We start from the raw sequence: 22,293 nt of genomic DNA, 5'->3' as shown, positions 1-22,293 counted from the left end.
ACCTGCTGAACTGAAGATGGTTGTTTCTAGCTGTGTTGACAGGGTTCACTGAAAGTTAGATGAATTAGCTTAAAACTGGCCTTGAAAAAACTTAGGCCAGAATTTTTCCGTCGGCAAGTTGGGGGCAGGGCCCGCTCGCCGATGCGAAAATGACGTGGGATGATGTCGGGAGGAACACCCGACGTCCTCCTGCCCCATTTAAATATTCAGGAAGGCAGGCGGACAGTGAAATCAGCTGTCCGTCTGCCGACCTGTCAATGGCCAATTGAGGCCATTGACAGGATAATTAAGCCAATTATAGGCCCTGCTTGTCCAACCTTAAGGCTGGCGGGCAGGTCAGGAGACCCAGCTGGCTTCTGATGATACATGAAACCTCCTCCACCGGCGGGTTGAGGTTTCATGTCTGTTTTAAAAAACTTTAATAAACTTTATGTGATATTTATTAACATGTCCCATCTCATGTGACATTAGCACATGAGGGGGACATGTTAATTTATTTTTATTTTTCTATTTTTTAGGTTTATAACACCTTCAACGCTCTCCCTGAGACAGCGAAAGAGCTCACTTTGACAGTTGGGGAATCCCTCCCCCTCCCTGCACAGGACGCGCATAGCGCTTCCCATCGGGTGGCCCGCTGGCTGGGCCTTAAATGGCCCGCCCACTCAAATTGGCGATGGGGCTTGTTTCGGCGGCGGCAATCAGCTGCCTGCCCACTGCCTGGCCAGTGGGGCCCACCCGCCCCATCAGGGGCAAAATTCTGCCCTTAGGGTGGGGGGCATTTGTTGGAACCAGGTTGGCATAGCAGCCAAAAAAAGACCATGTGGATGACTGGAAGAAGATTACTGTAGGGGGTATGAGGGGACATGGGGAGTGGTACTGGGCGTATAGGTGGGCATGCAGGATATGCGGGTCTGTGGGGAGTGGGTACAGGAGCATAGTTTGGCATGCAACATATGGAGGTTTATTGGCATTGATACGTGGGCATTAGGGGAATGGATTGGAATGGATAGGGCATGGGGAACGTGTTAGTGGCGTGTGAGGGGTGAGTCCTTAAAGGATGTTCTTTGTTTTATTGTTTTTTTTTCAATCTTGCACACAGTGCCAGTGCAGAGACGCAGGCCTTATAGTCATCCCACCCTGGCACCTGTGAGATTCCATGCTTGTTTTGTGGGGAGGTGGGTCTGATTTCTAATCCAGTCCATCCCCCAACCCTTCTCTCCTCCTCCTTTGTATTTAGTAGTACAGGACACAAAAGCATTCCAGAAATAATGGGGAATCCACAATCTGGGAAGGATAAGGAACTTAAAAATAAGTAAAGAAATAGCACTGGAGAAATTAATAGGACTAAATAGTGACAAATCCCCTGGACTTGATGAGCAGCATCCCAAGGTTTTAAAAAAGGTAGCTGCAGAGATGGTGGATGCATTGCTTATAATCTCCTGGAATTCCTTAGCTAGCAGAACAGTTCACAAGAGTTGAGAGGCAGCAAATGTAACTCTATTATTTAAGAAAGGAGGGAGAGAGAAAATGGGGAACTCTTTCTCATTCATTCATGGGATGTGGACGTTGCTGCCTCCGCCAGCATTTATTGCCCACCCAGAATTGCCCTTGAGAAGTTGGGGTTGAGCTGCTATCTTGAACCGCTGCTGTCTATGTGGTGTAGGTACTCCCACTGCGTTGTTAGGAAGGGAGTTCCAGGATTTTGACCCAGTGACAGTGAAGGAACGACGATATAGTTCCAAGTCAGGATTTTGAGTAGCTTGGAGGGGAACTTAAAGGTGATGGTGTCCCCATGTGTCTGCTGCCCTTGTCCTTCTAAATGGTAATGGTTGTGGGTTTAGAAGGTGCTGTCTAAGGAGCCTTGGTGAGTTCCTGCAGTGCATCTTGTAGATGGTACACACTGCTGCTACTGTGCGTCGGTGGTGGAGGAGTGAATGTTTGTCAATGAGGTTTCAATCAAGCAGGCTGCTTTGTCTTGGATGGTGTCAAGCTTCTTGAGTATTATTGGGTCTGTACGCATCCAGGCAAGTGGAGATTATTTCATCACACTCCTGACTTGTGCCTTGGAGATGGTGAACAGGCTTTGGGGAGCCAAGAGGTGAGTTACTCGGCGCAGGATTCCTAGCCTCTGACCTGCTCTTGTAGCCACAGTATTTATATGGCTAGTCCAGGTATGTGCTAGGTATGACTCCAGTCAGCAGATAGTTTTCCCCCTGATTCGCATTCCCACTATAGGCCAGTAATGAGGACATCACTGGTAGGAAAAATGTTAGAATCTATTATTAGGGACCTGGTAACAGGTCACTTAGAAAATCATAATATGACTGGGCAGAGTCAACATGAATTTCTGAAAGCAAAATCATGTTTGACAAAACAGTCACGAGTTTTTTGCAGAAGTAACTAGTAACATGGATAAGGCAGTGATATAACTTTTCTAATAGTTTCCTGGGATGTGAGTATCACTGGAAAGGTCTGCATTTGTTGTCAACCCTTAATTGCCCATGAGAAGATGATAGTGAGCCACCATCAGAAATCGCTGCAGTCCATCTGCTTTAGGTACAACTACAGTGCTGTCAGGAAGGGAGATCCAGGAATTTCCCAGAGACAGCAAAGGAACAGTGACATCATTCCAAGTTAGGGTAGTGTGTGACTTGGAGATGCTCTTGCAGGTGGCGGTGCTGCCATGTGTCTATTGCTGTTGTCCTTCTAGGTCATAGAGGTCATGGGTTTAGAAGGTGCTGTTGAAGGGGCCTTGGTCAGTTGAATTTTCCTCCCGTCTGCGGGGAAACGCAGGGGTGGGTGCATGCAGACATGCCTCCGATCGGTGGCCCCGATTGGGGGCGCACTGCCATTTTATGTGGGCTGGCTAATTAAGGCCCACCCAGTGTGACATCCACCAGGAAGTGCTATGCACTCTCTGTGAGGGCGGGGGTGATTCCCTAAGCCAGGAGCGCGCTCTTTCACACATGTGTGCAAAAGAGCGCATTCATCTCCCTGAGGCTAAGTGCTGCCTCAGGGAGATCGGCCCCAAATTTATAAATTGTCCATGGACAAAAATAAAATTTCCATCGTGCGACACTGTCACATGAGTTGGGACATGTCCATCACTTTTATTCAAACTTTTATTAAATTTTTAAAAACCTTCATGAAACCTCATCCTGCCCTTGGTGAGGTTTCATGCTTTTTCTGAAGTCTGCCAGGGCTCCTGGCCTGCCCACCAACCTTAAGGTTGGATGGGCAGGTCCATTAACTATTTGAATTAGTTTTTAAATGGCCTCAATTGACCATTGACAGGTCGGCGGGCACACAGCTGATTTGGCTGCGTCCCCGCCAACCTGAAAATTGAAATGACGCGGGGTGACGTCATGGAGTTCCGCCTGACATCATCCTGCATCATTTTATGCATTGGTGAGCGGGCCCCATTCCCCTCCTCGCCGACCTCAATATCCTGGCCAGGGTGACTGTTTAGGTTTGTGGATGGGGTGCTGATCAAGCAGACGGCATTGTGCTGGATTGTGTTGAGCTTCGTCATTGCTGTTGGAGCTGCACTTGTTCAAGTAAATGGAAATTATTCTATCATGCTCCTGACTTGTACCTGGACAGGATTTGGGGAGTCAGGAGGTGAATTACTCACCACAGAATTCCCAGCCTCTGAACTGCTCTTGTAGTGACAGAATTTTTGTGCCTGGTCCAGTTAAGTTTCTATTCAACAGTAAGCTCCGGTATGTTGATGGTGGGGGTGCAGCAAAGGTAAGGCCCTGAATATCAAGGGGAGATGGTTAGATTGTCTCTTGTTGGAGATAGTCATTGCCTGAAACTTGTGTGGTGCAAATGTTATTTGCCAATTCTGTATTTGGACTTTCAAAAATTATCTGTTGAAGTTATTACACAAAATTAGACTTCATGGGAATGGGTGTATTAGCACACTATGAGCAAAGAATGAATCATAGATTGGGAATTAGTTAAAGGACAAAAAACAGAGTGAACAGGAAAACAACATTTTCAAGTTGGCAGACTGTAACTACTGACATACCTCAAGGATCAGTTCTTGGAACTATTTACAATCTATATTAATGGCCTGGATCAGAGGACTGATTGTAACATATCCAAGTTTTTTTTATTCGTTCTTGGGATGTGGACATCACTAGCTAGGCCAGCATTTATTGCCCATCCCTAATTGCCCTTTGTTCAGATAGTATTTAAGAATCAACTAGAGTCACATGTAGGCCAGATCAAGTAAGGACAGCAGATTTCCTTCCCTAAAGGACATTAGTGAACCAGATGGGTTTTTACAACAATTCATGGTCATCATTTGACTTTTAATTCCAAGTTTTTCTTGGATTGAAGTTTCACCATCTGCCTCGGTGGAATTCAAACTTGGGCCCCGAGAGCATTACCCTGGGTCTCTAGAGTACAAGCCCAGCGTCAATACCACTACATCATCGCCTCCTGCTAAATAATACAAATGCTGACAATACAAATTTGGTTGGGAAAGTAAGCAGTGAGGAGGACACAAAGAAGCTGCAAAGGGATATAGGCAGGTTGGGTGAGGGGCAAGAAATGGCAGATGGAATACAAGGTGACAAAGTGTGAAATTATCCACTCGGGTAGAAAAAAACAGAAAAGGCAGATCAGTTATTAAATGGAGAGCGAGAATAGTAATGTTTACATTGAGAAGGATCTAGGTGTCTTGGTAGATGAATCACAGAAAGTTAACAAGCAATTAGTAAGACAAATGATATGTTAGATTTTGTTACAAAGAAATTGGAGTAGAAGATTAAAGAAGTCTTGGACAATAGTGAGGTCACAAGTTGAATACCGTCTGCAGTTTTGGTCTCCCAATCTAAGGAAGGACATACTTGCACTCAAGGGAGTAGAACAAAAATTCACTAAACTGGCTCCTAGAATGAGGAGAGCTTGAATAGACCAGAACTTCCAGTCAGTGAGCAGGGGCGGGGCCCACTCGCCAACGAGTAAAGTGACGCAGGGATATGTCGGGCATGCATCCCAACATCACCCCGTGTCATTTCGATTTTCAGTTCGGCTGACGCGCAGCCGAATCGGATGCGTGCCCGCCGAACTGTCAACGGCCTATTAAGGCCATTAAAACACTAATTAACATGATTGATGGACCTGCCTGTCCAACCTTAGAGTTGGTGGGCAGGCCGGGAGCTCGTGCGGACCTCAGAGAAAGCATGAAACCTCATCCATGGGCGGGATGAGGTTTCACGAGGTTATTTAAATTTTTATAAAAGGTTTAAATATAAGTTATGGACATGTCCCAACTCATGTGACAGTGTCACATGAGAGGACATGGCAGGGAAATTTTTCGATAACCTTCATTGAAAGCTTTAAATTGGTGCTGAATCCCTCAACCTGCCCGCACAGGGAGCGCATAGCTGGGGGGGCCTTAAATGGCTCACCCACGTAAAATGGCAGCCCACCCCCCCCCCCCGCACACTGGGGGTGCCAATCGGAAGGCTGCCCGCCAGTGCCCGCTCCCGCACTTCCCCCCCGACGGGAGGAAAATGTTGCCCCTGGAGTTCAGGAGAATGAGAGGTGATCTAATTTAACCACGTAAATTTCCACAGGGACTTGACAGGGTAGGTGCTGAAAAAATATTTCTCCCGGCTGTACAATCTAGTACATGGGGTCACAGTCTCAGAATAAGAGGTCGGCCATTTAGGGTTGAGGTGAGGAGAAATTCTGTCACTCAAAGGGTTGGGAACCTTTGGAATTCTCAGTTGTTCAGCATATTCAAGACAGAGGGTGATAGATTCCTGGGCACTAAGGGAATCAAGAGAAATGGGGGTGGAACAGGAAGTGCAGTTGAGGTAGAAGATCAGCTATGACAATGTTGAATGTAAAAGTTGGCTCAAAGGGCCTAATGCCCTACTCCAGCTCTTATTTGTTATGCTATGTTTCTATCTCTCTCTCCTCTAGCTCACTTTCTAGCATTCCTGTTCTCTCCCTGTCATGGTCTCTAATTAGTTCTCTCTCTTTCCTCTTCCTCCAGTGTTCTCCCTCATTTTCTCTCTCTTCCATCACCCTCTCTCTCTCTATATATCACTCTGCATTCTATGCAGTTTAATGGAACGTCAGCACGTTGGAATATCAGACTAGATTTTGTGCTCAATGGAGGCATTTGAGATTAGTGATGTGGGGTAATTTTATCCAAAATTACAGGCAGCAGACGGGCGTGATTGGATCAGTCATTGAATGCAAGTCAATAGAATGTTAAAAGTGGTGGGTGATCTGATTCTGTTAGCTTCCCGCTGGGCATTTGCGTTAAAACTACTCCCAACATGCTGGTTGGATTTAAAATGTTAACAACTGAATTTGTAAACTTCGTCCAATAGTTTTTAAATTTTGAAATATCTGATTTTGTCGCATTTTAACATTTTAATTGAACATTCATCTGAATGTTTTGAAAGCTAATTTGAACATGAGAGGCCTCTGCTTTTCAGATGTGGATGAATGTTTACAGAACAATGGTGGCTGCTCCCAGCGCTGTGTGAACATGATGGGCAGTTACCAGTGTCGCTGTCACCCAGGATACACCTTGAGACCGGGAAACAAAACAACCTGCACAGGTTTGACCTTCCACATTTCATTTTGTTCAGGTGTGATTTTTTTAACAAAACAGCGACACTTGAATTCTCCAATGCAAGTTAAGCCGTCCTTAAATAAGGAGACCAAATACAGAGTATCCTAGTTGTGGTTTCAAAAATGCCCTGTGCATTTGTAGCATGGCTTTTTTACTTTTGCACTTGTGGAAGCTCTTACTGTTGTTTTTATAATTCTTACTAGCTTACTCTCATATTCTAATTTCTCCCTCTTTCACGTGTTTTCATCATCCTCTGCTGAAATCTGAAACATTCCCAATCTTCTGGCCTCCAACTCATCTTCACAGATTGTACACCTTTTCTTTCAACTTTACACCATCTTTCATTCCTCAGTTAGCTAAGGATGGTGCATTCTTCCCATACATCCTTTCTTTCTCAACGGAATATGTCTTTGTTGAGTTATGAAATATCACCTTAAGTATCTGCCACTGTATTTCTACCATCGTATCTTTTAACCTATTTCCCAGTTTACGATATCCAACTGTTTGTAATTGCCTTTATTTAGGTTTAAGACATGAGTTTCAGACATTTAGTCATTTTAGTCATTCTTTGCTGTTCTTTTGTTACCTGGGAAGTTTAGTCAGTGATATCTTTGGCAGAGTCATGCTGAAGGCAGTCCGACAACCAAGGATTGTTCCAGGTTCTCACTCTCCCGCTCACCCTCGAACTCACCTTTATTCATTTTTACGTTGTTTTCAGATGTCAATGAGTGTGTAAATCCAGTAATGAATCAGTGTGACCCAAACGCTCACTGCCTGAACTCCGATGGTTCCTACCGCTGTGAGTGCAAATCCTATTACAGAGGGAATGGGACACACTGCGAAGGTAAGGAGCAGAGCACAGATCTCAACCTCCTCTATCACTGATGTACTGGCCACAGAGCCTGAAGATCTGTGAGGTAGATTTCCACCTTTCATGCCTCGTAGGAATGTTTCCTCTGCTAGATTTTTTTCACTGCTCTCCAGCCAGGTAATGCTTAAAGCCCTGGCAGTAAAGACAGAAATCTACTCCCACTGAGTGGAAGGCATTGAAATCTAATGTGTTAGTCACAGTGTTCATTCAGAGCAATGGGTGATGTGTTGGTTATGTTAATGGGTGAATAAATCAGAGACTGAGTGTTCAGATTTACCATGGCAGTTTGAAGATTTTAATTGCGTTCAGGAAAAAGGAGTCTGGAAATTTAAAAAAACAGGATAGTTAAATGAATATGAAGTTGTTGGATTGTTGTAAACCTCTATTGGTTCATGCCTGTTCTGTAGAGAAAGAACCCGTGGTCCTTACTCTGCTTGGCTGGTATGTGTTCTCAGCCCTACACCAATGTAGATCTCTCTTCACTGCTCTTCTGAAGTGACCTGAAAAGCCTCTCTGTTTTATTAAAGCCAGTATCAGCCATTGAAGAAGATGGCCCAACTTTTTCAAAGCAACAAGGGATGGGCAATGAACATCAGCCATGCCATGCAGCTCCCACAATCTCTACCCAATGGGAATATTTCAACTTTGCCGTATTTACGTGCAACACAACTTCCTCCAGAGAAGAATCCCAATACGGGCTCAACAAGTGAATTAAACAGACTCAAAAAGATTGAGAACAATCTAAAGTCACAAACAGCATAATTTAAAATCACAGAGCACAATGCCAAGAGTGATTTGTAAAATACAACACAGCATGTTTGAGGAACTTGGGCTTAGCAGAGTGTCAGTTATGTGGATAAAATCAAGTGAACTGCAGACTACTTGCCTATTTCCTGTGTGTGCTTGTTATCTGGCTCTTGGGGAGTCATTGGCTTTGATGAAGTGTAGAACGCTACTCTAGAATATAGAAGAGAAAAACTAGGACAATTACAAAGAACCAAAGTTGCCTTTACCAATTCATGTTTTCTTTTTCTGTTTATAGGTTGCTTTTGCCCACCAGAAATTATACCAGGAACAGCGGAGCAGCCGGCTCTTTCAGGGAATCCCTGTCCCTGTGTATCTGGCCTTATTGTATCCAATAACTTCCCGAGTCTGTACCAGAATAGTGCAGACATGCACTGGTTCTTCAACATGACCCAGTTGTCTAACTCCACTCATCTATATAAAGGTAACGGCAAACTCCATTCCCAAAGGTGTAAGTAGAGACATTGAACTGCTGCACCATCCACTAACCAGAAGGCAGCTTGTTGGGAGGCGAATTGTGAGCTGGTTCTCCATCCAGCCTGGAGTTGTCAAGCTCTACTTGGATGGTCTTCTGCGAGGTTTGATCACATGACCTCCTGCCCCATCCCCATCCCTGCATGCTTCTGTCACTGGTTACCTGGCACGTCAATCTTCATGGCAGTCAGTGATTAATGGCAGCAGAAACACCCACAATCCTTTGTTCTTCAGAATCCACTCTACCGTTGTGTGTTTTTCACCAGTTTAAGCACACATGTAACACATTCGCACTACTCACTGCTACCCTACTGTTTCTTGTCAGTCCGACTTGATTCCCTCATGATTATGCCTCTTGCCTTTCTCACAGAATCATCCAAGGGATGAATCTTTAAATCTGGAACTATCTGAGAGTGTCACCAGCCCAAATTTAACCCCATCAAGAATGAGAGTTGGATGGGTGGGCGATGGGAACCTGGCCTGACCAAGCTGGTTTTCCAGGGTAGGATCATTGACAGAATATTGGCTCAATTATATTTCTGCCAATGCTGGATTACCCACCTCACAAGAAACCTGCTGCAGCTCCTGTTGGTCAAGTGGGACAGTGTAATCCAGCAGGAGAGAGGAAAATTTTAAAATATTGTTCAAAACTCTGCAGTTGACTGCCTGAGATGAGGTGATTTTATGAAGTTTAAATCATCTTCCCAGATCGCCTCAACAACCCTCTAGAAAGACTTGCAAGAACTTGCATTTATATATCACCTATCATAATCTCCAAATGTTCCAAAGCAATTTACAGCCGATGACATACTTTTGAAGGGTAGTCGCTGTTGCAATGTGGGAAACACAGCAAGCAACTAGTGCACAGAAAGCTCCCACAAAGAACGATGAGATAAATTGCTAGATAATCTATTTTTGTGATATTGATTAGGGATAAGAGTCCAGAATTCCTGGGGACACTCCCCTGCACTTCTCTGAAATAGTCCCTTGGGTTCTTTCCAATCACCTGAGGACGGGCAGGACCTCAGTTTAATGTCCTTCAGGGATGGAAACCTACCTGTTCTGGCCTACATGTGACTCCAGTACCACAACAAGTATTTAATTCTTAATGCCCTCATTATGAGCTACCAACTGTCTAAGAACAGCATTGCCAACAACAGATTATCTGGCCATTAATCTCACTAATATTTGTGGGAGCTTCTGTGCACTCATTGGCTGCCATCTTTGCCTGTATTACAACAGAAACTGTACTTCAAAATTCATCTTTGCTGAAGGTCTTTGGGCAGCCTGAGATAATGAACAGTGTTACTTACATAGGAATGTACGAAAGGACAGACAGAGGAAGACCACTGGTCCACCCAGGCTATCCCAGTCAGCCATATTGTAATGAAGTGTCACAACTGCCAAGAATCCCAACCAGTAGCAGCCATGTAATCTCCTGGAAGAGATAAAAACACAGTTTAAAATAAATCCCTAGGATCTGGGGTGAAAAGAGTTGTGTGGAGTTCCCCACTGATCCCTGAAAGTGATCAACAACTGTTGTAATGTAGGAAAGATGGCAAACAAAATGCACACAGCAAGATCCCACAAACAACAAGATAATGACCAGATAGTCAGCTTATTATTGATGTTGGCTGAGGGATAAATATTAGCTCAGCCACCATGAGGATTAGGCACCCTAATCTTCTTTGAGCTAGTGCCATGAGATATTTTACATCATCTGACTAAGTATCTCCTCATGGGGCTCAGGATCATAATTTGTTTTTTAATGCTTCTGTGAATATAAGTTGTTGTTGAGCATCAGTTTAGATTATGTGTTTGTATCTGCACTGAGACTTGAATCCACAACCTCTGACTCAGAGACACGATAACTATCACTGAGCCATGTACACCTCCAACAACATGAGGAACGAGGATTATGCACAGTATCTTCTCCATGTTTGAAGTAATGAGTGAATCATGGACACTCCACAGAAATGGGCGTCCACTAACTAGTGCCTAAATTTTTATTTACACATAGGAATCCAATTCAGGGTGGAGTCACTATCTGTGGAATCCCAGGATGATCACATCTCCTTTGGCTGTGGAACTGATCCCGATCGACACAAGCAGTTCACACTGTCAGAAAAACACTTGAACATCACCATCTTTTACCTCTCTAATTGCACGGATGCCTGGGTCCATTTCCACTCTGGCCCTAACGTGCCGAACACGAGATTCAAAATCTATTATGAAATGGGTGGGTTTTGTTTAACTCTTTGTTTATAACCATCTTCTGTCTCTCTCCAATGCTTATCAAAGATAAGCTGAGAATCGGGGCATCACATTAGAACAACATTGTAAACTAAGACAATTTCAAACTGATTAGATTGTGTTGACATGTCACGTCCCATATTAAGAACATTGCACATAATTGTCAGTTAAATAATCTACCTAGACTATCGAGTGAGCAAAGAGGAGAGACCAGGATACATAATGCTAAGCTAAATGTATGAAACCCTAAATGGAGAAAAAATTAATCGGAAGTGAAGCAAGGATGAAAAATGTGACTGTATAAATCAAGCAAGGATAAGGAGGAACACTAGTGTGGATATAGGACCATGTGGAAAGATGTTAAAAGTCATAAACATAGAAATAAATATAGAGTACAATAATAGAGGACAGTCAGAGAGGAAGTGACTCTTTAAAAGTTTCAATCTAGGCCAGTACTGAGGGGATAATGTTGAAACCATTCCCACATTATACAGTTACTTAATTCATTTCATTTATGTATCCTCTGCCTGAAGGCAGGTACTTGACTCATTGTCTGCTGATGCCTCATCCTGAGCCATTTTTTTGTCAGTGGTAGTTTGCCATTCCATTCCACTCTCAGGAGCTGGGCTAGGAGGCAGGTCTCCTCGGCTAGAACACGAATCAAACCTGTGCCATTGGTGTTGGTATTATTCTAAACCACATGCTAGCAACCTACCAACTGAGCTAACTGGCCCCCTGTCAAGTATCCACATATAAATGACATTCTCTCCTCAATCACGATAATATTTAATAATTAACCTGCTCTTTGTTATGTCTTTGAAAGTGTTCCACTAGCCCTCTAATGAAGCATTGTTGAACAAACACCCCCGCCCCCCAATCAATATTAGCAGTCAGCCTGTGGGATTAGCTGGACACTGGGGATGGAGGATATTTAAGATGTCACAAGGGTGATGTCCTTTTTCAAAAAGGTTGAGAAAGCAGAGCAGATTACTGCAGGCTATCAGCTCAGAATAAAATAAAGTGGAATCAGGCATAAATCCTATGATCTGCAGGTATGCTTATAACTCAGTAAAACACCCCAACATTTGAGTTAGAAGATGAAGACCTCTGACCAATCTGCTTGACATTTTTAAGGAAGTGACTTCCCAAATGGCTAGTGGAAAGTCCAATGGATGGACTGGGAATGTTTTCTCTGGAACAGAGGAGGCTGAGGGGAGATTTAATTGAGGGATTGAAAATTAAGATAAGGCTGAATAGATTGGATAGGAAGAACCTACCTTATCAAACAGATCAATATCTAGGAGTCACAGATCGAAAGTAATTGAGAGTGGGATTAGGGAGGAGTTGAGGAGAAATTTTTAACACCAGGGATCGTGTCAATTTGGAACTCACTGTCTGAAAGGCCATAGAGGCCGAAACACTTATTACATTTAAAAAGTACTTAAATATTCACTTGAAATGCCATAACCTGCAGGGCTACAGATGAAGAGCAGGAATATGGGTTAGGCTGGAAACATATTTTTTGGCTGCAACAGACATGATGGGCTGAATGTCCACCTTCTGTGCTGTAAGTTTCTGGGCCTCTCTCTCTCTCTCTTTTAAAATAGAGGGAAGGAGACAGTCTTCTATGTTTGTACTCTATTTTACTAATCGGGCCCTAATGTTACACAGCAGAGCCCAGCATCACTGTGACGATCTACGCCAGGCAGGGGGAAAGGGGCACATGGAGGTCACTCTCCTGCGAATTAACCATTTAGGTTGAATGTAATTTTAATTCCAGCTCAGTCCTCAACAACTGAAATCTTCATTCAGCTGCATATTCTAGTGAAAGCTTTGGGGGAGACACTGACCTTGAGTGATGTACATTCACTTATACATTGAACATCTTCCCCCATTTTCATTATATTTCATTCTCCAATTGATTTCAATGTGTGACTGAAACAATAGTGCCTGTTTTATACCATCGGCCAATTGTCAGAATTGTCCCCCCATCACCGATTTTGATGACATGTGGAGTCTTGTTTCACTGAATCTGTTTGTAATTGGAGGGGGAATGGAAAGTTTCACCCTGAATCCGGGCAGAACCATTTCCACATCCACCTCTTTACTGTGTTAACACACTAATATTCCTGTGTGTCCTTCATTTTGCAGTGCCGGGCCTCTGCCAGAACCTGAGTTGTGATGTAAATGCAGTATGTAGCACGGACAGCTCCGGGTACCTGGCATGTACCTGCAGGCCAGGCTGGAGGAGATCAGGTGGCAGATGTTACGGTAAGGCTGACCCAGCACCTGTATTCATCTCCATAGCAGCCAATTTTTATACTGAAACAGTGTCTGTTTGGATTCTCATGGACCTGCATCTGGACCTCCCTTCCTTCATAAGGTCAGAAGTGAGGATGTTCACTAATGGTTGCACAATGTTCAGCACCTTTTGTGACTCCTCAGATACTGAAGCAGTCCATGTCCAAATGCAGCAAGACCTAGACGGACTTTGGCAGCAGTGTGTACCATCTACAAGGCGGACTGCATAAATTCACCAAAGCTCCTTAAACAGCACCTTTCAAACAAATGACTGCTACCATCTAGAAGGACAAGTGCAGCAGATACATGGGACACCACCGCCTAGAATTTCCCCTTCAAGCCACTCACCATCCTGACTTGGGAATATATCGCGGTTCCTTCACTGGCATGGTCAAAATCCTGGAACTCTGCCCCTAACAGCACTGTGGGTGTACCTATACCACAGGGACTGCAGCAATACGAGAAGGCAGCTCATCACCACCTTCCCAAGGGAAATTATGGATGGGCAATAAATTTTGGCCCAGCCAGCGAAGACCACATCCCATAAATGAATAGAAGAAAATGCTGGGGCTTGTACGGAACATGGATCCTTGTGTGACAGTTTTCCTCATGTGGGCATAAGAGCAGGGTGGTGTGTTGAAATGGCTAGCGACAGGGAGGTCTGGGTCATGCATGCGGCACCTTCCCATGCAGTCGCAGAAGGTCCAACACCTGCCCTTTTACTTCCCCTCTCCTCACTGTCCAAAGGCCCAAACACTCCTTTCAGGTGAAGCAGCACTTCACTTGCACTTCCCTCAATTTAGTCTACTGCATTTGCTGCTCCCAGTGTGGACCCCTCTACATTAGAGAGACCAAACGCAGACAGGGTGACCACTTTGCGGTACACCTTCGGTCTGTCTGCAGGCAGGACCCTGACCTTCCTGTCACTTGCCATTTCAACACACCACCCTGCTGTCATGCCCACATGTCCGTCCTTGGCCTGCTGCAATGTTCCAGTGAAGCACAACACAAACTGGAGGAACAGCACCTCATCTTCTGACTAGGCACTTTATAGCCTTCCGGACTGAATATTGAGTTCAACAACTTCAAGTCATGAACTCTCTCCTCCGTCCTCACCCCTTTTTGATCCCCTTTTTCTAAATATTTATTTTTTAACTTTTATATATATTTTTTCCCACCTATTTCCATTATTATTATTTTAAAAATTTATTTCCATTCATTGTATTATCCCCGCCTTTCAGCTTATTTCGATCTCTTCTCCAACACCGTCCCCTCCCCCCACCGCATCCCCACTAGGGCCTTCTGTCACTTGCTCATTCTGCTTTGTACTCTTAATGTCACCATTAGCACCTCCTTTAGTCAGTATCACCACCATCAACACCCCTTTGACTTTTTGTTTATGACACCTTTCGCAATCTTTCCTTTGCCTCCACCTCTCGCTGGCCTTCTATCCAGCTTCACATGTCTCACCCCCCCCTTAAATAGAATATATTTCAGCACATTTTTACTTCTCTTTAGTTCTGAAGAGTTGTACGGACTCGAAACGTTAACTCTGTCTTTCTTTCCACAGAAGCTGTCAGACCTGCTGAGATTTTCCAGCAGTTTTTGTTTTTGTACCTGTATTATTGACTCTTTCTGGTTCACTTCTTCCTCAGATCTCAGGAACATGGTACAAACTGTAACAGCCAATATCACAGGACCCAATGTGACGTTGAAATGGATCACTGTGCCAATACCAGGAACCGAGATTCTCAACTACCAAATTAATACCAACTGCACAAACCACACCAATGGGATCCTCCAGCTGCAAAACCACCAGCCTGGAAACACCACCAGTTTAGGTTTAACTGGTAAGTATTTCAGATCTGTCTTAGATTTCCATGTCTTTGGACATTGCTGAGCTCATTGTGATCTTCTTTCCACAAAGAAGTGGCAGTAATCTGGCCTGTGAAACTTGTTATAATCACTGCTGATGTTGTGGTTTGAATTTTCCCAGTGTTGCCAGGTTGTTGCCTCTTTTTGCAGGCATTGACTTTTACTGTAGTCGGAGTCACTACTGCTGCTCCTGGTATTTGGTTGTGACAGACAATGGATGTTACATGGTTTCCAAGTGTTTCACAATTGGGGACCACCACTGCCGAGTCTGATTCATGTTCTAGATTGCAGCATTCATGCAGCGAGGGGACAGGGGTCAGTTTGGTGTAAGTGGGGATGGAGACTGAGTTGAAGGGAATTGCTGAGTTGGAGGTAAAGATTGGGAGTTGAGCTCACCAGGTACCAAGAGGGTTAAAGCAGGGACATCTTGGAGATTGAACATCTAATTCAGTGACATTGACTTGAACAGGTCTCCACAGGAACCTACATCTGGTTTCCTTATCATGAGAGACCTTTGTCTACCGGATTGTTTAGCTGGCTTCAGTCATTTAACATCCCAGTAAGCTGAGGCAGATCCTACTCATCAAGATATTGGATCATCTCAAAGAAACAGAGATGAATTTAACAGAGACCCACACTCAGATTGGCCAGAAACCTGTGTTTATGGAGGGCCTACAACCTTGGACAGACCCAAATGGAGAAATCTCTGTCATCAAGAGATTTTGACATTTGAGGAGAATAGTGTCAAATGCATCAAGACAAGTGAGTGCAGCAAAAAGCCAATATCTCCCTCCATCCCTCCGACACTGACTTCATGTGCAGTATTTACAATTGCTTATGCATAACAAGACTTGGCCTCATGTCACACATAAGATGACATCAACCTAGACTATAAACCAGACATATTTTTTTAACTTGCTTAACACTCACACATTGAAGCTACAGGATATCCATCATAACATAAACATAGTAAAATGTCCCAAGGTGCTACGGAGGAGCATCATCAGATAAAATTTGACACTGAGTCAAACAAAGTAATATTAGGAGAAGTGACCAAAATGTTGGTCAAAGCAGTATGTTTTCCAGAATGTTTTAAAGGAGGAGGGAGACACGGACAGGTTAAGGGAAATAATTCTAGTTCTAATGCTTAGGCAGCAGGAGGTTCACTGCCAGTTTGAAGCAAGTAAAATTGAGTATGCTCATGAGGCCAGAATTAGAAAAGCACAGATATCTCAGAGCTGTGGGTTGGAAGAGAACATAGAGATAGGGAAGGGCGAGGCCAAAGAGGGATTTAAAAACAAGGATGTGAATTTTTAATGAGAGCTGTTACTGGATAGGGAGCCAAGTAGATCAGTGAGCAAAGGGGTGATAAATGAATGGGTTTCGATGTGTGTTTGGATGCAGACAGCAGAATTTAGGATGAGCTCAGGTTTACACAGGGTATAAACTGGCCCTGGGAGCAGAGACCAGAGATGGAACATTGGACCTTCCAAGTGTGTGTGGTTCAATGCCACACTGCAACACATTTAATCACTGAGATACCAGAGATACTCAGAGGTGTGTTTATGGAAATTTTTAAAAATGTTTTCTATGTTGTCTGGATGACTAATGTGAATTAAATTGCAGGTCTGGGCCCTCTGTCAATGTGTACCACTGTGATCCAGGTAAACATCTCCTCAGATGGGCTGGTGACCACGCAACCTTTTACCTTCAGGACCTACTCTGGTGAGCTTTTTCAGTTCTCTTCTTTTGTTATGTGCTCCACAATATATCGTCATGCGTTCTCAGACAGTTCTCCACAATTCAAGTCAGTATTTGTGGACAACTTGGTGCAAAGCAGAATTGTGCATGGAGATACAAAGTAGCTCAGTAATAGCTGTCTCAAGAAACTAGTTAATTAGGCAAAGAGGAAAGATGTCCACTGGTTGCTTTGTAAGAGCCAAGTCAGAAATATAACAGCCTGATCTCCTCCGAATGCTATTTCAGAATTAGCGGACTCTGGAAGTAGGGAACTTAAGAAATTTTCCCTTAAGATGAGGACTTGATGCTTCTTCATGTAACATTTGGAGATACTGAGAGACTTGGACTGTTGAGTGCTGACCTAGAGGATATGAATTTAATATCAGAGACCTTCCTGCAAGTGCTATGAAGGAAAGTAATTCCCATCATATCCACACAAGGTTATAGTGATTTGGAACCAACTGCTTGGTAAAGCTGCATTTTCTGTCCCAATTCCAACCTTCAGAAGGAGATTGGTGGAAAGTTGGTTAGAAACAGGACTGATTAAGGGTTATCAAGGTCAAGAACAAATTGAATGTTGTGCAGAACATGATGATTCCTGAGCTTTTAGAACCATGGAAATCTCATTCCAAGGAAGGCTCCTGGTCTGAGACATGTGATCATGACTCTGGAACATTCTATTTAACTGGAACAATCTGACATTAAACTGAGAAAAGCAGCAACATCAGTATTTCAAAGATCTGCCTGTTGCCAACCTGAGTTGCAGCCATGTCTTTTCTGGTTGGGAGACATGTTTATGATGTAAAATGGAAGAGTGGGTAGTTATTGTTGAGACTTTAATGATTTACCTTGGGAGCTAGGGAAAGAAACTCTTATAGAAACTCTTCAGGACATAAGTGGATTAGGTAAGCACAGTCCATGATGAGTCACATTACAAGCGCGGTTTGACTGTGTGCGGCGCATTAGTTAGGCAACCATCAATGGTACAAAACTGGGAACTGAGAAGGGCTACAGAGATTTGGGTTTCCTATTGCATAGATCCTAAAAGATTGTAGACAGCTACAAAAAGAAACCAAAATAGTTAATGGAATACTGACCTTAATCTCAAAGGGGACCAGAATACAAAAGGGAGGAAGTTATATTTCAGTTATACTAAACTGTGACTAGATTAGATCCAGAGTACTGCATTCAGCTTTCAGCATCATGGCTTAGGAAGTTTACAATACATTGGAAATTAGATTGCCTAAACCTGGTTGAGTATAGGAAATTAGGTATCAGGAAGGGTATCCCTTCAGTATAAGAGATTAGGTATCAGTAAGGGAATACCCTTCAGTATAAGAGATTGAGGGATGATCCAGAACAAGGGGTCTTTAGGCTGTTCAAGAGTGAATTCAGAAAACGCTTCCACTGCACAAAGAATTGGATAAATTTGTGGATTATGTATCAAAAGGAACTTTTCAGACTGAGATCGATATATTTTTATGAGGTCAGACTATCAGAGGCATGGAGCAAAAGGTGAGTAAATAGAATTGAATACAGATCAGTGATGATCCAATTGAATGGTGGAATTGGGGCTGATTTGGCCTACACCTGTTCCTCTGTGCAGTACCTTCCATTCTGACCATCTGTCTACGTTCTGCTTGCAGAGAGCAGTGCTGTGCAGTGCAGAAATCTCCTATAGTAAAGCCAGTGCTGATCTATGTTCAGCCAGCTAGAGATATGAATGAACCACAGCAATACAGAACCAATTTTCCTCTGTGACCTTGAGGAAGGAGAGAGGTGTGATGAACTCTGTGTTGAAACTCACCCAATCACTTCCAGTTAACAGTGACTGAGCTGAAGAGCAACCCACGCCAAGATCTGAGCCCAGTTACACTGATCAGGATGATTTGTTTTGTGGCTGTGCTGCAGTTAGTCTATCAACGTTGTGGTTGCTGTAACCCTTATCAGCAGTGGTTGGTTTAACAGTAACAGGGCTGTAAGTGATTGTATCTTTATTAAAATAGATGACACAATGTTATATGAGAATAAAAACATTCATCTACTTAACATCATAGACTGCAGTTTCAGTCCTGGAAATTTGCTAATTCAGGTAACATTAAGCTTCCCCGATAGCTCAACTTGTCTACTGAGTGAGCTGTTAAGACCCTGATGTCCCACCTTTTATCCACCGCATGTTCTGAGTGGGCTGATCTCAGCTGGAGGTGCTAAACATGTCACAGGTTTAGGGAAGGGGAAAAATACCAACCTGGTTGCCCCCACCTCCTCTACTCCCTCTCTTCCTCTATTCAAAAGCCCTTGAGTGTTGGGCGAGGACGGGTTCAAGTTTGCCTATGATACCTCCCCATGTGTGAACAGGCTGTCATCACTCACTGGGGTAAATTCTTCACTTCACTGCCTGGTGATACAGTGAGTCATTAGGGACCCTGTCCAATGTTAATTCCACCAATGTTCATTGGAATGGGAGTTTTGACGGGATCTATGAGGGTGGCTGAGCCAATCCCACCAGATTATCACCCAGGGGCTGAAGACATTCACTTACTCCACAAGAAGAATAGCCACTGGGTGAGGCAGTGGAAAGAGATTTTCAATCAACAGTGAGGTGGAGCCCTCTAGAAAGCAATGAATGAAAAGAAATTTCAGAAAAACTTTCATTTGTTCCTGGTTTTTAAAGAGTGATCTAGAAAATAACAATTTCCTTTTGCAGCCATCATCACAAATTACCATCCCTGCAGTGATCTCATGGTACCCTTCAAGCTAATAGTTTTTTGTTTTGGTCTTTAGAAACGATTCCAGGTACTCTGAGTTTAACATCCATCTCCACCACGAGTGCTGTGATCTCATGGGTCCGTCTTGGGAATGCGAGTGGTCTGAGGGACTGCAGTGTGCGTTACTACAGCAGTGGGACACCCAACACTGTTCACACTGCCAGCCTCGCCTCAGCCAGTAGAGAGTTACTGATCACAGGTAAGAAGTCAATCAACTCTCATCTATGTGGACAGACCTTGGCATTCTGTAAAATTCTCAGAAAAGTGAAGAAATAACTTGTCCTTTTCATGACCTTAGAATATCGCAAGATGCTTTACAGTCAATGAAGTTCATGTTGAAATTTAGCCACTGTTGTAATCTAGGAAATGCAGCAACCAATTTGCAAACACCAAACTCTCACAAGGAGTGATGTGATAATGATCCGATAATCTAATTTAGTGATATAAAAACAGAAAATGCTGGAAAAACTCAGCAGGTCCGGCAGCAGCTGTGGAGAGAGAAACAGAGTTAACATTTCATGTCCGTCTGACATCTTGAAAGCATGTGGACTCAAAACGTTAACTCTGTTTCCCTCTGCACAGATGCTGGCAGACCTGCTGAGTTTTTCCAGCATTTCCTGTTTTTATTTCGCATTCCCGATATCCGCACTATTTGCACATATTTTAGTCATATTGGTTGAGGGATGAATGTTGGCCAGAAAGAGGTGCCCTGCTCCTCGTCAAAATAGTGTTGTGGGATCTTTGACATGTACCTGAGGGCAGAGATGGTTCTTTGGTTTACGGTTTCACCTGAACCATGGCTCCACTGTCAATGCATCCCTCTCTCAATGCTGCATTGCAGATTCAGAGGAAATTTTGTACTGAAGTCTGTGAAGTTTTTTAAAATTTATTTCTGGGATGTGAGCGTCACTGGCTATGCCAGAATTTATGGCCAATCCCTAACTTCCCTTGATAAGGTGGTGGTGAGCTGCCTTCTTAAACAGCTGCAATCCCTGTTGTTTAAGTACACCCAGAGTGCTGTTAGGGAGGGAGTTCCAGGATTTTGAACCAGCGACAGTGAAGGAATGGCGATATATTTCCAAGTCAGGATGGTGAGTGGCTTTGAGGGGAACTCCCAGGCGGTGGTCTTCCTATGCATCTGCTTGTCCTTGTCCTTCTAGATGGCATTGGTTGTGGGTTTGGAAGGTGCTGTCCAAAGAGCCTTGATGAGTTTTTGCATTGCATCTTGTAGATGGCACATATCACTGCCAATGTTCATCAGTGGTGGAGGGAGCGAATGTTTGTGGAAGGGGTGCCAGTCAGGTGGGCTGCTTTGTCCTGGATGGTGTCAAGCTTCCCGAGTGTTGTTGGAACTGCACTCATCCAGACAAGTGGAAAGTATTGATTCACACTCCTGCCTGGTGCCTTGTGGATAGACTTTGGGATGTCAGAAGGTGAGTTACTCACTGTCAGATTCCTAGCCTCTGACCTGCCCTTGTAGCCACAGTATTTATATGGCTAGTTCAGTTCATTTTATGGTCAGTGGTAAGCCCCAGGATGTTGATAGTGGGGGGACTCAGTGATGATAATGCTATTGAATGTCAAGAGGCAGTGGTTAGATTCTCTCTTGTTGGAGATGGTCATTGCCTGGAACTTGTGTGGCGAGAATGTTACTTGCTACTTGTCAGCCCAAGCCTAGATATTGTCCAGGTCTTGCTGCATTTGGACATGGACCGCTTCAGTATCTGAGGAGTCACGAATGGTGCTGAACATTGTGCAATCATCAGCGAACATTCCCACTTCAGACCTTATGACGGAAGGAAGGTCATTGATGAAGCATCTGAAGATGGTTGGGCCTAGGACACTACCCTGAAGAACTCCTGAAATTATGTCCTGAAATTGAGATGATTGACCTCCAACAAACACAACTACCTTCCTTTGTGCTAGGTATGACTCCAACCAGCAGAGAGCTTTCCACTGTGGGAACTTGAACCCACAATATTCTGACTGAGGAACAACAGTGCTACCACTGAGGTAGGGCTGAGGGTTCACCCTCAACCCACAAGTAAGACTGCTGTAGATAAGATAACGTTACCTTGAGGCTAAGCTTTGAGTCTGGAGGCCATTTTGGAAAGTTTTAAGGCAAAAGGAAGGCTGCATCTTGATAACCAAATAAACTTCAGACCTTATCTGAAGTCACTTAGACTCCAAGAATGGATACCAAAAGTACATCCTGAGTTCCCAGCAGTTTAGATAACATTCTTAGGTTACAGGGATGGTTTCATTTTCAATAAAACTGGATAATTTGTCAAAGGTTCAGTTGATTCCTTCGCAAATGGATGACAGTCACTGGCAAAGCCATATCTCTAGGTTTGCCTCCCAAGTATGAGAGAACCCTAATTCAAATGGGCTGTAGGTGGAAGTGAGTCACAGGCCTTTCAAATGTTGTGCAACTCATGCTGCATTGTTCCGTAACTGTTCAGACAAATCAAAGTAGAACGCCAAATTGTATTTTGCAGGGTGCTGCCCACTCCTATCTGCTAGTGGGGTCATAAGTGATGGCAAACACAAGCAGTTTGGTATCATTAAGTCACCAGGGGCAGAATTTTCCGCTTGTCAAC

The 22,293-nt window shown here is 43.8% G+C and overlaps 1 protein-coding gene across 12 annotated transcripts in view; it reads left to right on the top strand.

Annotated features, from left to right (window-relative positions):
* Positions 1-22,293, top strand: part of LOC121293089 — a 219,927-nt gene that overhangs the window by 4,331 nt on the left and 193,303 nt on the right. For 11 of the 12 annotated variants that reach the window (XM_041215688.1, XM_041215693.1, XM_041215698.1 and 8 more), the window contains exons 4-11: positions 6,468-6,593; positions 7,326-7,451; positions 8,521-8,706; positions 10,777-10,995; positions 13,161-13,280; positions 14,966-15,160; positions 16,812-16,910; positions 19,710-19,892. In XM_041215688.1, the coding sequence (XP_041071622.1) occupies positions 6,468-6,593; positions 7,326-7,451; positions 8,521-8,706; positions 10,777-10,995; positions 13,161-13,280; positions 14,966-15,160; positions 16,812-16,910; positions 19,710-19,892 (1,254 nt within the window). The remainder of the gene's footprint in view (positions 1-6,467; positions 6,594-7,325; positions 7,452-8,520; positions 8,707-10,776; positions 10,996-13,160; positions 13,281-14,965; positions 15,161-16,811; positions 16,911-19,709; positions 19,893-22,293) is intronic. The other variant, XM_041215699.1, reaches the window with a different exon arrangement.

This window comes from Carcharodon carcharias, chromosome 21 (genome assembly GCF_017639515.1).
Source record: "Carcharodon carcharias isolate sCarCar2 chromosome 21, sCarCar2.pri, whole genome shotgun sequence".
Classification (NCBI taxonomy): domain Eukaryota; kingdom Metazoa; phylum Chordata; class Chondrichthyes; order Lamniformes; family Lamnidae; genus Carcharodon; species Carcharodon carcharias.
The sequence above is the reverse complement of the archived record's forward strand: the minus strand, read 5'-3'. Positions and strand labels throughout refer to the sequence as shown.